Source organism: Elephantulus edwardii, unplaced genomic scaffold (genome assembly GCF_000299155.1).
Source record: "Elephantulus edwardii isolate Elephantulus edwardi_28Jun2011 unplaced genomic scaffold, EleEdw1.0 scaffold00038, whole genome shotgun sequence".
Taxonomy (NCBI): domain Eukaryota; kingdom Metazoa; phylum Chordata; class Mammalia; order Macroscelidea; family Macroscelididae; genus Elephantulus; species Elephantulus edwardii.
The window spans coordinates 21,031,283-21,045,048 of NW_006399788.1; the positions used below are offsets into that span (position 1 = coordinate 21,031,283).

General features: G+C 46.6%; 1 protein-coding gene across 1 annotated transcript in view; it reads left to right on the forward strand.

Moving 5' to 3' along the window:
* BLK (B lymphoid tyrosine kinase) overlaps positions 1-13,504 on the forward strand; it is a 46,825-nt gene extending 33,321 nt beyond the window's left edge. The window contains exons 6-12 of the mRNA XM_006884887.1: positions 1,605-1,751; positions 2,289-2,441; positions 4,187-4,366; positions 5,685-5,761; positions 9,637-9,787; positions 11,227-11,358; positions 13,223-13,504. Coding sequence (XP_006884949.1) covers positions 1,605-1,751; positions 2,289-2,441; positions 4,187-4,366; positions 5,685-5,761; positions 9,637-9,787; positions 11,227-11,358; positions 13,223-13,428 — 1,046 coding nt within the window. The 3' untranslated portion in view covers positions 13,429-13,504. The remainder of the gene's footprint in view (positions 1-1,604; positions 1,752-2,288; positions 2,442-4,186; positions 4,367-5,684; positions 5,762-9,636; positions 9,788-11,226; positions 11,359-13,222) is intronic.
* Positions 13,505-13,766: the final 262 nt, after the last annotated feature.

Below are 13,766 nucleotides of genomic sequence, written 5' to 3' on the forward strand. Positions count from 1 at the left end.
TGTGTGTAAGTGGTTTGAACAGGCGTGATGATGCTGACAGGAGAGGAAAGATACCCGAAGACCAACAGAACAACTTGGAACTCTACCTGGAAAGAAAGAGATGTCCAAGTCTGACCCCTGGTGGGAAAGTGTGGTATTGGTCGTGGCCGACTTGTTCTGGAGGAGAGGCCTCAGCTCAGTTCTCAACCAGCACAACCAGTTGTGACCTTTGACAAATAACATCACCCATCTAGGATTTAGCTTCCTCATCACTCCATTTAGAGTTTGGAGTGGCTCTAATGTTCCAAGAAAGCTACACACAGGCATTTATAAAAATGACAAATTAGTGAAAAGAAGTTTCTCACCCTGAAAGTTTGCCCTCCTAATTCTTGACCCAAGGCTTCTGCTGCCATTTGTCTGCAGGCAGGCATTAAGCAAAGATGGCAAAGTAAATGGACAAGCAGCAAATGAACATGAGCAAGTACGTGGGAGATGTTTTACTGTGCCTTCATCCAGTGACAGGAGGACTTTTGAGATTATGATTTGCTGTTATACATAGAAGTAGTTTATTGCCTGAAAACAAATAAAGCAAGCCCCACTCCCTACATTGTTCCCACATGTCTTCAATATATTATGACACTGGGGCTCTGAGTAGCTGTAGGATTGCTGAGAAATTTTCCTTCCACCATGAATAGTGAGTTTTGGAGGTATAGGGAGTGATGCCAAGGACTGAGTGAGGTGGAATAGATAGAACCCCATCTGAAAAGGCTGGAATCAGATGAACAAAGTTCCATCGCACATGTTGCCATTGAATCAGAACCACCTCAGAGCTGACACTCCGAGGGTTTTCCAAATCCCATAGGAAGGTATAGTCCATCTTTCTCCCTCAGAGCTGCTGGGGGTTGAAACCAGTGGACAGGCATGACCTGAGTTCTGCAGCACAACTCCTAGTGGCGATGCCACTAGAGTTTCCTTTGAGTTAAGTTTTTGTTTTTGTTTTTATTAATTTTAATGAAAGTTTACAGAGACTTAGGGTTTCCAGTCATTCATTGTTGCACTTTTCTCCCTGCCCACCACCCCCAATCACTCTTCTCCTTGAAAAGAAAAACTCTTTCATTGTTATGCAATCCCTTCCTCAAGTTCACTCCATTATGCAGCCTTCACTCTGGACTTCTATAATAACAAGAATACCCATTCACATATCCCTTTTAAACAGATCTCTCCCTCATCTGTTTCAATGCAATATACATCTTTCCTCCCCTCCTCTTCTGTCTTCCCTCAACCCTGATGTCAGTTCCGTTTTACAACAGTAGCCCTATGCAGTATTTGTCCTTTTGTGACTGAGATATTTCACTCAGCATAGTGTCCTCCAGGGTCACCCATTTTGAATAATACTGCATAAGTTCATTGTTTTTCAATGCAGTGTAGGATTCTATTGCGTGAATATACCACAGCTTCTCTATCCATTCGTTTGTTGATGGGCACTTGGGTTGTTTCCTGCTCCTTGCTATTGTGAACAAAGCCTCAATAAACATGGGTGTGCATGAGTTAAGTTTTGAGGTTTTGTTTTAATAAAATGAAATGAACTTTAACTCCCAATGCTGACAGTCTTATTAACCCTGTAGGTGCCTTTTCACTGTCTGTGAAGGATGTAACCCCCCAGGGGGAGGTGGTCAAACACTATAAGATCCGTTCAGTGGATGGAGGAGGCTACTACATCTCCCCAAGGATCACCTTCCCCTCGCTCCAAGACCTGGTCCAGCACTATTCTCGTAAGAGTGGGCAATGGGGGACGGGGAACTTGTACCAGGGGGACCCTGTAACTCTCTTTCATCAAGATCTCAAGATCATATGACTCATTTGTGCCACAAATTGTTATTACGTGTACCAGTGAGTCAAAACTGACCCATAGTTGAGCCTCCGGAGCATTTACAGAAGCAGTAAATCACATGGGAGGAGATTGCCCCTCTTTGTCCCATGGAGCAGCTGGTAGATTCGAACTATATGCCTTCAGGTTGGCAGCACAGTCCCAAAGCTGAATTTAAGAAAGTCTTAAACTCTCAGAATAATAAATAGTCCATGTGAGTAGCTCTAATCCCTTCTGGCAGCTCAACATGTGACAGTACAGAGAATGAGAAGTATTTTGAATTTAAATGTCCTAAAAGACAGCGAGTATTGAGAGCAGACACTACTTTATGCTGATGTGCAGGGTGGGTGGGGGTAGGAGAGCTGATAGAAAAAGCCCTGGAAGAGCTGAGACTTGTAGGTCTTACTAACCTCAAGCCCTGTCTCTTGCTTCTCTAACACAGAGAGAGGGGATGGTTTGTGCCAGAAGTTGACCCTGCCCTGTGTGAGCCTGGCACCTCAGAACCCCTGGGCCCAGGATGAATGGGAAATCCCCCGGCAGTCCCTCAAACTGGTCAGGAAACTTGGGTCTGGGCAGTTTGGCGAAGTCTGGATGGGTGAGTATGCAGCTAATCTCTCCTCCCTGCTATGCCTTAAAATGTATTAGGGGCCACTGAGGGCAAAGGCCAGTATTTGTATAGTATGTTATACTTTGCCATAAGGACTCATGAGGGGTCAAGGACAAAGGCTAGAGTGCCTCATTTACTGAGTCCCCAAGGTAGACAACACTCAAGTGACTTGCCTACGTTTCTATAATCTCTCCCACAGTCATAGTGTTGGAGTGTGAACAGAATCAAATGTTCTGGACTTCTAAATCAGTCCCCCGCTTGGTTATTTCTGTCCGGTGCCGCCTTTGTTATTGATTCTGTGTGAACTTGACGGTTGAGCTAATTTCCCTTTGCACTGGCTATCTGTATGTAAATAGGAGGTACACCTGGCAGATCAACAAACCACGAGTCCCAGCAGTCTGATCAAAGCTATTCACTGGCCAATTAGTGACTTGAGCTAAGTTAAATAACTTCTATATCCCTATGATTTTTGGTAGTTACACTGCAGTTGCTGACCAGTCCCCTGAGGAGCAGTAACACTCTCAGTATAGAATATGTAGAGCTTTGTTTTACCTGCCAGTGTTCCTGAGGCATCGTCTCAGGGTCAGATCCCTCCCTCATGCACCCCAGGGCTGGGGCCCAAGACACCACTAGCTGTTGCCCCATTCTTCACTGGGGTGCTGGGTCCATGTTTAAGGGCAGCTCCCCTGAGAAGGGGGAAGTGGGGTTGTTATGCATCTTCTCAGCCTGACTGAGGCTGGGAGGGTGCAAGTGGGGCCCAAAGGGGTGACAAGATAGCGCAGATCTAGCAGGTAGTTTAAGGAACAGGAAAGAACATCACAGAGGCTTGTTGGTACCATGAGACAACTAGGACTCACAACGACCCTATGAACCGCTGACCTGAAGCGTTTCCTGTCCTGCACCATCCGCCCCATCTCTGACATGCTCAAGTCCATTGTTACAGTCACTGTGGAAATCAACCTTGCTGAGGGTCTTTCTGTCTTTCAACAATGCTTTACCTTTCCAGCATGATGTCTTTCCCCAAGGGCTGGCCCTTCCTGATAATATGGTCAAAGTATATGAAAAGTTTCACCATCTTTTCTTTAACTGTTGTGATGTACCATCAACTCAGAACCAACCCACAGCTGACCCTCCAGCGGGTTTTCAGAGTCAGTAAATCACATGGGAGGAGATTGCCCATCTTTCTCCCATGGAGCAGCTGGTGGATTCAAACTGCATGTCTTCTGGTTGGCAGGTCAACTCCTTATCAGTAGACCACCAAAGGTCCCTAACAGAGGCATGTTGTTATTGTTGTTCTTGTTGTTGTTGTTGCTGCTGCTGCTGCTGCTGTTGTTGTTAGGTGCTGCCAAGTTGAGTATGACCCATAGCAACCCTCTGAACAACAGATCTGAACCCCATCCTATCCTGGGCCATTTCCACACTTCCGGACACATTAGAGACCATTGCGGCAGTCACCGTATCAATCTACCTCGTCAACCCTTTTCCTTCCAAGTATGAAGTATCAAGAGGTGGCTTGTTCTTATTAGATGTCTGGTTGTTATTAAGAAGGCAGCTGAACCAGCTTGGTCAGCCAGGGCTGGTCTGTGCTATGCCTCTCTGACTCTGGTATTCCCAAAGATAGATTAAGAATGACAGCTGGAAGTTGATGTAGATTTGAGGTACAGGGTTCTCCTCTAAACAACCTGTCCATCTTCTTAATAGCTTCCCAATTCTCTCTCCTCCCCTGGACTCAGGTTATTACAAGAACAACATGAAGGTGGCCATCAAGACCTTGAAGGAGGGAGCTATGTCTCCAGAAGCCTTCCTGGGAGAGGCCAACATGATGAAAACTCTCCAGCACGAGAGGCTGGTCCGTCTCTACGCCGTGGTCACCAAGGAGCCCATCTACATCGTAACCGAGTACATGGCCAGAGGTGGGCACGCTGCGGCTTCATCCCTCACTGAAATACGGTGGTGTGGGGAGAGGTCCAGGCTCAAGGGGGTGTAAATCTGAGACTGGTCAGCTGCTGTGGATTTGACTGGCTTAGGCAGATCTAGGGAGTGGCAAGTGTGTGAAAGCGGGAAGAGAAGCAGAGAGGTAAATTCTCATAGAGCTCTGTCCTTAGCTCAGGAAAGCTTCAGCCAATATTTTGGAGTGTGTGCTCTATGCCTGTAACAATCAGCTTGGGCGTGGTAGAGAGCTTGAGGCTGGCACACGATGGGTCAAGGCTTTGATCTGTTGTTCACAGGGTTGCTATGTGTATCGTAGTGGACACAATAGAAATACACACACATACGTGCACACACTTCTGTGTCATGCCCATATGCTGCTGACGGGGGAGGGAGGACCAAGAACTGCAAAGTTGCAAGAACAGTAGGCTGGGTGACTAAAGATGGTGTTCAGGTCCCAGCTCTACCACTTAGCAGCCATGGGAGACTTTTCAACTGTGGATACATTTTATAACACGTATGAAATGAAGTTGGGCTAGACAGCCTCTGAGATCTGTGATGTGGTCAAATGCTCATGGAGGCAGTGAGCATCTGTGATTGGATCTGTATCTCTGGGGAGTTGTGGGAGGTGGAAAGTGGACTGACCCTGTAACCACAGCATTCCCCTTTGGCCACCCCACCTCTCTCCTTGCCCTGACTCCACATTGCTTCTTATGGCCACACCCATGCTAATATCTTTATATTAAAAATGTTTAAATTAAATATTCTAGGATAAGGGTGACTGTGGATGATGGTGCTGAAGGTCATATCAGCCCCCCTGATCACCTCTCAGCAGCACTTCTGGTTAACTTCCTTCCAGGCCTTTGATGCCCTGGGAGCTGCACTGGTCTTGTGCATCAAACCCCAAGTGTTAATTCTCCATTCTAATGTCTTCTTACGAAAAGAAACACTTCCATCAACAAAGGACTAAAGGCACAAGAAAGATACAAACCTAGGAAAGTCAGATCAGAGAGGTTGCACTTGTAGCTCCGCTGGCCGTGTGAGCTTCAATGGGTCCCTTACCCTTGACCTGACCTGACCTGACTCCCTCTGTGCAGCTGCCTGCATGTCTGCTGCCTGCTGAGGGCTGCAAGGATTGAGAGTGGGATTTCTGTGAAGGCACCCTGAAGCTTGGAGAGGGGGGTTCCACGTGATCCGAGAGAGCCCAGTGTACCTCGTGATGGGAGTGAGCCACCACTCCCTACCTGGGAAACCCGGGTCATTTTGCAGAAGTAGCATTGCACTCACTCTCTCTTTCCATAGGATGTCTTCTGGATTTCTTGAAGACGGATGAAGGGAGCAAGCTGTCTTTCCCGAGACTGATTGACATGTCAGCCCAGGTTTGTGAACTACCAAATGCAGAGAATAATAGCCTCCAACAGGCCTCTGTGCTCTGTGAGTTAACAAAATAATCGACTAATCAGTGATTATGTCCGTTAGATTGAGTCTGAGTTGCAAAAAAATGGAGAACCCAGATTAATCATGGTTTAAGTGTACATTCAAAAATTAGTCATCTGGGACAAGTAGGAACCCAAGGACCTAGGTTTGTTTCTTCCATGCTGATATCACCTTATTGTCCAAGATGACCACTCATGCTTTACCATCATGGCTTTTTTGAAGCTGACAGACAGACCTAAGGGAAAGAAAGTCTCCTTTTCTCCCTCTATGGACACGTCCCTGAAGTCACCACTCTAGGGACATGTTCCTGAAGTCACCGACTACATCTGCATTTCTTTCCACTGGCCACTGTGCCAAAGCAGCAAAGAAGCTTGGAAAAAGTAGCCTTAATTCTCGCCCATCATAATAGAAAGGAAGGAGAATGGATATTGTGGGACCCCAGTCATCTTTGGAACCCAAAGATAGTAGGATCTCCATCTAACACAGCGGGCAAGTGTGTTTTGCTAGGACTTCATTTTGTTCTTCCATGGTGTCCACAAACGACTCCTACAGGGGATGGTCCTGAACGTATTGATCCTGTCCCGGGAGCCCTCAGTCCTGCTACAACCCCCAGCCTTGGCCCTAGGCTGATGGGCAGCATGAGTCACATACAAGTACGAGGGTCATTGTTTCCTCTCTGGGAACTAAAGGATCCTCCTCCTCTAACATCAGGGAATTGTAAGCATCAGACCTTCTAGGCTCACGGTCTCATCTGCTGTGTGTGTTCAGGTTCACAAGCAAAACTTGACAGATTTCATGAGTTTAGAATGAAAAGGGAGACCTTTCCTCCAAGGGATTTTAACTGAGGGCTCTAACTGGCAAGCAAACACATCTGGCAACCCTAAGGGTGTATGTCTGCTAAAACTGGGATTCTCAGCAGAAAAATGCTGGTCTGTGGTCAGCATACACACACACACACACACACACACACACACACACACACACACACATCCGGCTGTGCAGAGGAACCCCTCCCCTTCTCGATCCCCTGGCCTCTCTACCCCCTCATTTGGCTTTATCTGATATTAGTATCAACACAGGAATTGATGTCACCACTCCTCTTTCCACTGAGGTGAACAGGGGGTTTGAGCAAGCTGGTAAGGTGGTTTCGGAAAATTAACAGTGATGTGGTTTCAAACCACAGAACGGTGATAAGCCTGTCCATGTCTTTTTCCTTTCTTTTCCCGTCACTCCTATTTGTCTCTTGCTTGGTCTCCACTACAACCCCTAGGATACACTGGGTCAACAAGGGTAAAAGACACAACAAGCCATCTGAGTATCTTCTTGTGGCCAAGAATCTGACAGTTAGGGAACCAGAAAATCAGAGCCTCCCAAGTGAACAGCTTCAAAACCACCCAAACTGCCCCAACGCCTCACCACACACCTGCCACCAGCCAGTACCAGCCGCCCTGACCCTGGGCACCAGAGCCCAGCTGGGCTCAATACAGTTTCACTTTTCAAAAGTAGACTCCCAGACCTTTATTCCAAGGCACAGCTGGGTGAACTTGAACCTCCAGCCTTTTGGTTAGTACGTGAGTTTGTTAATAATTTACACCATCCAGAGGGTCCCCTGACCCCAAACACACACACAAGCTTGGTTCTTCCGTGCTTCCCTCTCCTAATCTGTATCGTGAAATGCAAAGTCTTCCAAGGTTCTTTGTCCAGGCTCACCTTGGCTGCCCCACGAGGTCCCTCCAACCACAACCCCTTGTTCCTTGTGGCACCATTCTCTGCTCCCCAATACCTGTGCACTGACCTCTCCCAAGCCCAGGCTACTCCCTCTACCCAGGAAGACCCTTGACTGTATTCTCCATCTGGCAGAATCCCACCCAACATTCATGGATCACATCCAATATCATATCTTTTATATTTTCCCTAACTTACAGAGAGTGCTTCATGAATGTGTTCTCATTAACCATGTGTACATTAGTTTCTCTAGGAAAGCAGAGTTAGGCCCTATTCAGTGTTTTGTTTTGTTTTAACTTACAGCAGTGCCTAATCAATAACTGCTATTAAATGCTGTCCAGTTATAAAAGATTTAATACAGCATTTCGTATCTCCTATGTTGTTGGTATTGAATGACATCGAGTTGTAGATGGCTCATAGCAACCTTATGAATGAAAGACCTGAACACTTGTATAACTTTAATCGTTTCTCCAAGTTCATAGGGTTTCTGGAGGCAAGCTATTTCAGAAGTGGATGCCACTCCTGCTCCCAAGCTTATTTGAATCGGGGAGCTCCACCAAACACTGTCCATCATGGGTAACCATTACTGCATTTGACACATCAGTGTCACAGTGTTCAGCAACACAGTAACCAAGAGTTACCTCTGTATGGCAAATGAACAGACCAGTGCTATACCACTTAGAAGAATGTTGACCAAAAATAATTAAAACTAGGCTTGAGGGATTAAAATCACCCATCTTTGGCTTGGTAGCATCACTTTCTATCTACTATGCCAACAGAGCTCTCTCTATGTTTTTGTTGTTGTTGTTAAGTGCTGTCAAGCTGTAGCTGACTCATAGTGACTCTACAAATGAAAGACCTGAACACTTGTTTAACTTTCATCATTTTTCCACATTCATGTTTCCAGAGGCAAGCTAGCATCTTACTAATAAATGCATATTGATTACATAACTTAATTAAGAAATAAATGAAAATAAATAAATAAATGAATGAATGAATAAACAGGGAATTAATGATTCATGAATAAAGCAATGCAAACGGGAGCATAAGGAGAAGTGGGATTGAATCCAAAGCAGACTTCTTGTAGGTCTGTGGAAGTCTCCTAGTACTCTGCTCTTTGCCACAGTTCCTTCACCTGTCTGTTGGGAATGCAGTAAATAAAGTATTATTAAGGTTCCTTGACTAAAAGCCCAAGTGCAGCACTTCCAGACCCAGTGCTAGTGAGCAGAGAGCAAGGCCAGATCTCCTCTCCTTGACTTCATTCCGTCTCTGCTAAAACTCACTGAGTGCCCGCCTTGCTAGGTCATGAGGTGCTGCCCTCTCATCAACCTCTCATCTCAGCTCTGTGTCCTGGAGACCATTCCTCCACCTCTACATCAGGACAGGGACACATCAGGGAGATCAAGCAAAGTGCTTGACCAAAGATTCAGAGAGGGCTATCGACTTTCTAAGGAAATGAAACTTTCCCTTCCTTTCTGCCTTCCTCTCCTCTCCTTGCCCTCCTTTCCCCATCCCCACCTTCTTCCCAAGACTTTCCTTTTTTTCCCTGTCTTCACTACACTCCCTCAGCCTCTGCAGACACTTGAAGGGTTGCTGCCTAAAAGAGGAGATGAGGGAGGGGCTCTGAATCTGAAGACAAGGGATTCGATTGCTCCCATTCTGCTCTTCCAGGGGACCAGGATGTATTCAGTAGACGAGAAACTCAATTTCTACTCCAACAAAGAAAATGCTCCTTCCCCGGCAGTAGCAGCATATGTGTCATCTATATACACTCATGCTCACACACATTCACACACATGCATATACACTCACACAGATGCACACACTCACCTAGTCTCACAAAATATATTCGCACATTCACATACATTCATGCATACATATCCACATGCTCACACATGCACAAACTCATACATACACACACACACCCTTCTTCTTCCAACCTTGTAAGAGGAAGAAGGCAGATTCTCCAGACAGGACAATGGCAAGACAAGCTGGTCCTCCCACCCCATACACAGTGCAGGAGTAATGAGTTGGCTTGATCCTTACATGGAGGACACCACACTGCTCTTGACTGTGTGACTTGTTTCCTCAGATTGCCGAAGGAATGGCATACATCGAGCAAAGGAATTCCATCCATCGTGACTTGAGGGCAGCAAACATCCTGGTGTCTGAGACCCTGTGCTGTAAAATTGCCGACTTTGGCTTAGCGCGGATCATTGACAATGAGTACACCGCCCAGGAGGGTGAGCAGAGCCCCCAGTGCAACATCTTACATCCACCCTCTCCTTTCCCTTAGAAGGAGTTCGCCTTTCTTTGACACACTGTAGCAGTATCCAATGTAAAGATGTGAGAGCTATGTGCCTTCTAGAATTCTAGTCTTATTCCAACCTAGATGAGCATTTTCCTAAATGCGTCTTATAGAACCCTAAAGCCTCCAAATATTCCTGTGAGGAATGGATCTGTAATGAAGTACGTTTAAAGGCAGTGCAGATTTCATTTTCTCTGGAAAAGAGGAGATTCTCAGTGCATATCAATATAGTAAAGGCACTGAAAATTCTTATAACAAGGAAAGTTGGTCTCTTTTTTTATTTCCACCTGGGATCTTCCAGGTAATTTGAGCTCTATTCTTTTTTTTCCCTTTGTTCTTACTAATGTCTCACAGAAGGAGAGTTTCATAGAACATACGTTGTTTCAAAGTTTAGATCACAAAATCTTATACCTGCTTTAGGATTTTACCTGAGAATTTCTACTTCATTTTGTTGATAGAACTGAGGTAAAATCTCCTTCTTTGAAATGGTCAAATTAACTTATTAATTGGTCAACAAATATCCCTCCCACTCTCGTGTGTGTGTGTGTGTGTGTGTGTGTCTGTGTGTGTGTGTGTCTGTGTGTCTGTGTGTCTGTTTCATGTTTCACTACCATCAAATGGAAGCCAACTCACAGCTGACCCTCCAACAGGTTTCCCAAGGCTGTAAATCACACAGGAAGAGACTGTCCATCTTCCTCCTGCAGAGCAGACGATGGATTCACACCATCTGCCTTTGGGTTGGCAGCGCAACTCCTTACCCATTAGGTCACCAGAGCTCCCTTTAACTAATATTAACTTAGTCTATTAATCAGTTATGGAGCTCTGGAGGCTTACTGGTAAGGAACTGCATTGTCAACATGAAGGTACACAGTTCAAATCCACCAGCTAGTCTGCAGGGGAAAGATGAACACTCTCTTCCTGTGTGATTTCTTGCCTCTGAAAACCCACTGGAGGGCCAGCTATGGTCTGTGCTGACTCCACAGTACACAACAACATTAATCAGTTAACTCAGGAAAAGAATGAGTATGCCTTATTCTTCAGGTTGGAGGGAAACTGACCTTGCTTTCTCAGTGGATGAAGGGCAGTGAGGCAGGATAAGGGGCAGTGGGGCAGGATAAGGGGCAGTGGGGCAGGATAAGGGGCAGTGAGGCAGGATGAGGGGCAGTGAGGCAAGATGAGGGGCAGTAGGGCAGGATAAGGGGCAGTGAGGCAGGATGAGGGGCAGTGAGGTAGGATGAGGGGCAGTGGGGCAGAATGAGGGGCAGTAAGGCACCATGAAGGATAGGGAGGCAGGATGGAGGGTTAGGGAGAGCGGAGGGGGGGCAGTGCAATGCACAGTCACCTTCTCACATAGCTGTTCTGACTCTCTCATAGGTGCCAAGTTCCCCATCAAGTGGACAGCCCCAGAAGCCATTCACTTTGGAGTGTTCACCATCAAAGCAGACGTATGGTCATTTGGAATTCTCTTGATGGAAATTGTCACCTATGGGCGTGTACCATACCCAGGTAGGCAGCTGCCACCTGCAGCATCTCACCGTGCCCTTGCTGCTCTGAGTAGCTATGGTTGCTCTCCTACTTGTCAAAATGCAGTCTGAGCTATGTATACTTGAATCTACATGTGCCACTCAGGGACTGGGGGCCAGGGGATGGGATGATTGGGGGGGCTCTCTCCCTTCTTCAACACTTAGCAACAGGCATACGTGTCCCCCTTTCCTCAGCAGAGATCACTGAGCCTCCATATTGGAATCAAGCTAAAAAGCAGAGTATGGATTTAAGTTTATTCCCATTGCCTTGTTCTCAGTTGACAATAAGTTGTCATACCTTGGTCATATATGGTGTATTTATTCCCCAAAGCTCATTCTAGGCTGACACAGTCATCAAATCCAGCTCTCCTCAGGAAAACTTGGGCATTTGGACCACCTGTAGAGTCTTGTCAGTTAGCTAGCTGATTGATTAGTGAATTATCTGAAACCAACACTTAGTGAATGAAGGGCTTAGATTCGTTTCTGAGACTCATGGATAATCAAAGCACATCGCATACACTGAGAAACTGACCTGTACTAGAGAGAAGACCTATAGCCTTTCCCCCAGTTGTTCTCCAGCATTGGCTAAAATTGGTTGATTGACTGGATCCCTGTGGTCAAGATGGATGGATGGATGGATGGATGGATGGATGGATGGAGATACAGAGGATGCATATATGAATGGATGATGGATAGGTTGGGGATGGATGGATGGAGGTATGCATGGAGGTATAGAGGATGCATATATGAGTGGATGATGGATAGGTTGGGGATGGATGGATGGATGGATGGATGGAGGTATAGAGGATGCATATATGAGTGGATGATGGATAGGTTGGGGATGAATGGATGGATGGATGGATAATGAGTGGTTTGAGAATGGATAGATGGATAGATTGAGGATGTTGTTGTGTACCAATGTGTCAGAACTGACCCATAGCTGACCCACCAGTGCGTTTTCAGAGGCAGTTTATCGATGGGATGAGATTGCCCATCCTTCTCTCTTAGAGCAGCTGGTGGCCTTGAACCACGTGCCTTCAGGATTGCAGTACAACTTCTTGCCACTTGGCCACCAGAGCTCCCTATGGGTTGAGGATAAATAGATGGATGGGTGGATCAATGGATTAAGGGTGAATAAATACACCCCCATGATACATCTTCAGGGATATGAACATGTACGGCTAAGCACAATTAATAACAGTGCATCTAAATTCCAAAATCAATCTCCATAATAGTCTATGTGTTTCCTACTGCCAAAGGGGCCCTTTAGAGTAGTGAGAGAACATCTTCACCCTGAAACCCACAACGTCCCTTTTCAGCAGGAAGTAGCTAAGAGAATACGCCATCCCCTTTTCCTTATGACTCAGGGTGAAGTCTCTCTCAGGGAGGAGTGATAGGGAATGGCAAAGGACACACCGACAAAGGAGATTAATCAGAACTGACTTTGACAAGCACTGTGGCAATTGGACAATTAAAACAGACATTCGGATGGTGGGGAAGAAGAACAAACTGGGGAGGAGGGTAGAGAGAATGGTGCAGCAATGAAGGAATGAAAACCCAAAATCCATGTAAATGTTCATTAAAACTAATAAAATTTAATAAAATTAAAAAAGGGTGAATAAATACATGGATGACTGAATAAATAATGGATGAGTTGAGGATGGGTGAATGTTTAAAAGGCACTTATAGCTGAGGAAAGAAGCCACTTGAAAGGAGAAGACAGCATGCGTGTGCCTTACTAATTCTCTTTCCTCCTGGCCCAGTGCTGCCGAAGGACTCTGACTCCAGGAGCTTCAGCCCCATTCTAGCAGCTCACACTCTCTCTCCCTCCACTCTCTCCTACCTAGGCATGAGCAACCCCGAGGTCATCCGCAATCTGGAGCGTGGATATCGCATGCCGCGCCCGGACTCATGCCCCCCCGAGCTGTACAACGGGGTCATCACCGAGTGCTGGCGCAGCCGCCCGGAGGAGCGGCCCACCTTCGAGTACCTGCAGTCGGTGCTCGAGGACTTCTACATGGCCACCGAGCAGCAATACGAGCTCCAGCCCTAGGCTTCCCGGCCGCTGCCACCCCCAGGGCTCCAGGGGATGCTCACCTGGAGGAGATGCACCTGATGCTTCGTGTGCCCAGGGCTCGGAGCGTCTAGGGGCCTGGGGTGGTCCACGCCCCTTGGGCACGCTGTTAGGATCATTGACTTGACTACGCAGGCATATTCCCACTTGGGCTCTTTATCCAAGCACCATGATAACCCAGGAATCAGAAAGTGATTATTATCCCATTTCACAGATGAGGAAAGTACAGGGTAGTGGCGGCCAAGCAGGTGAGTAATAGCATCGACTCTGGAGCCAGACTGCCAGGATCCGAAACACAGCGCCACCATTCACTGGCT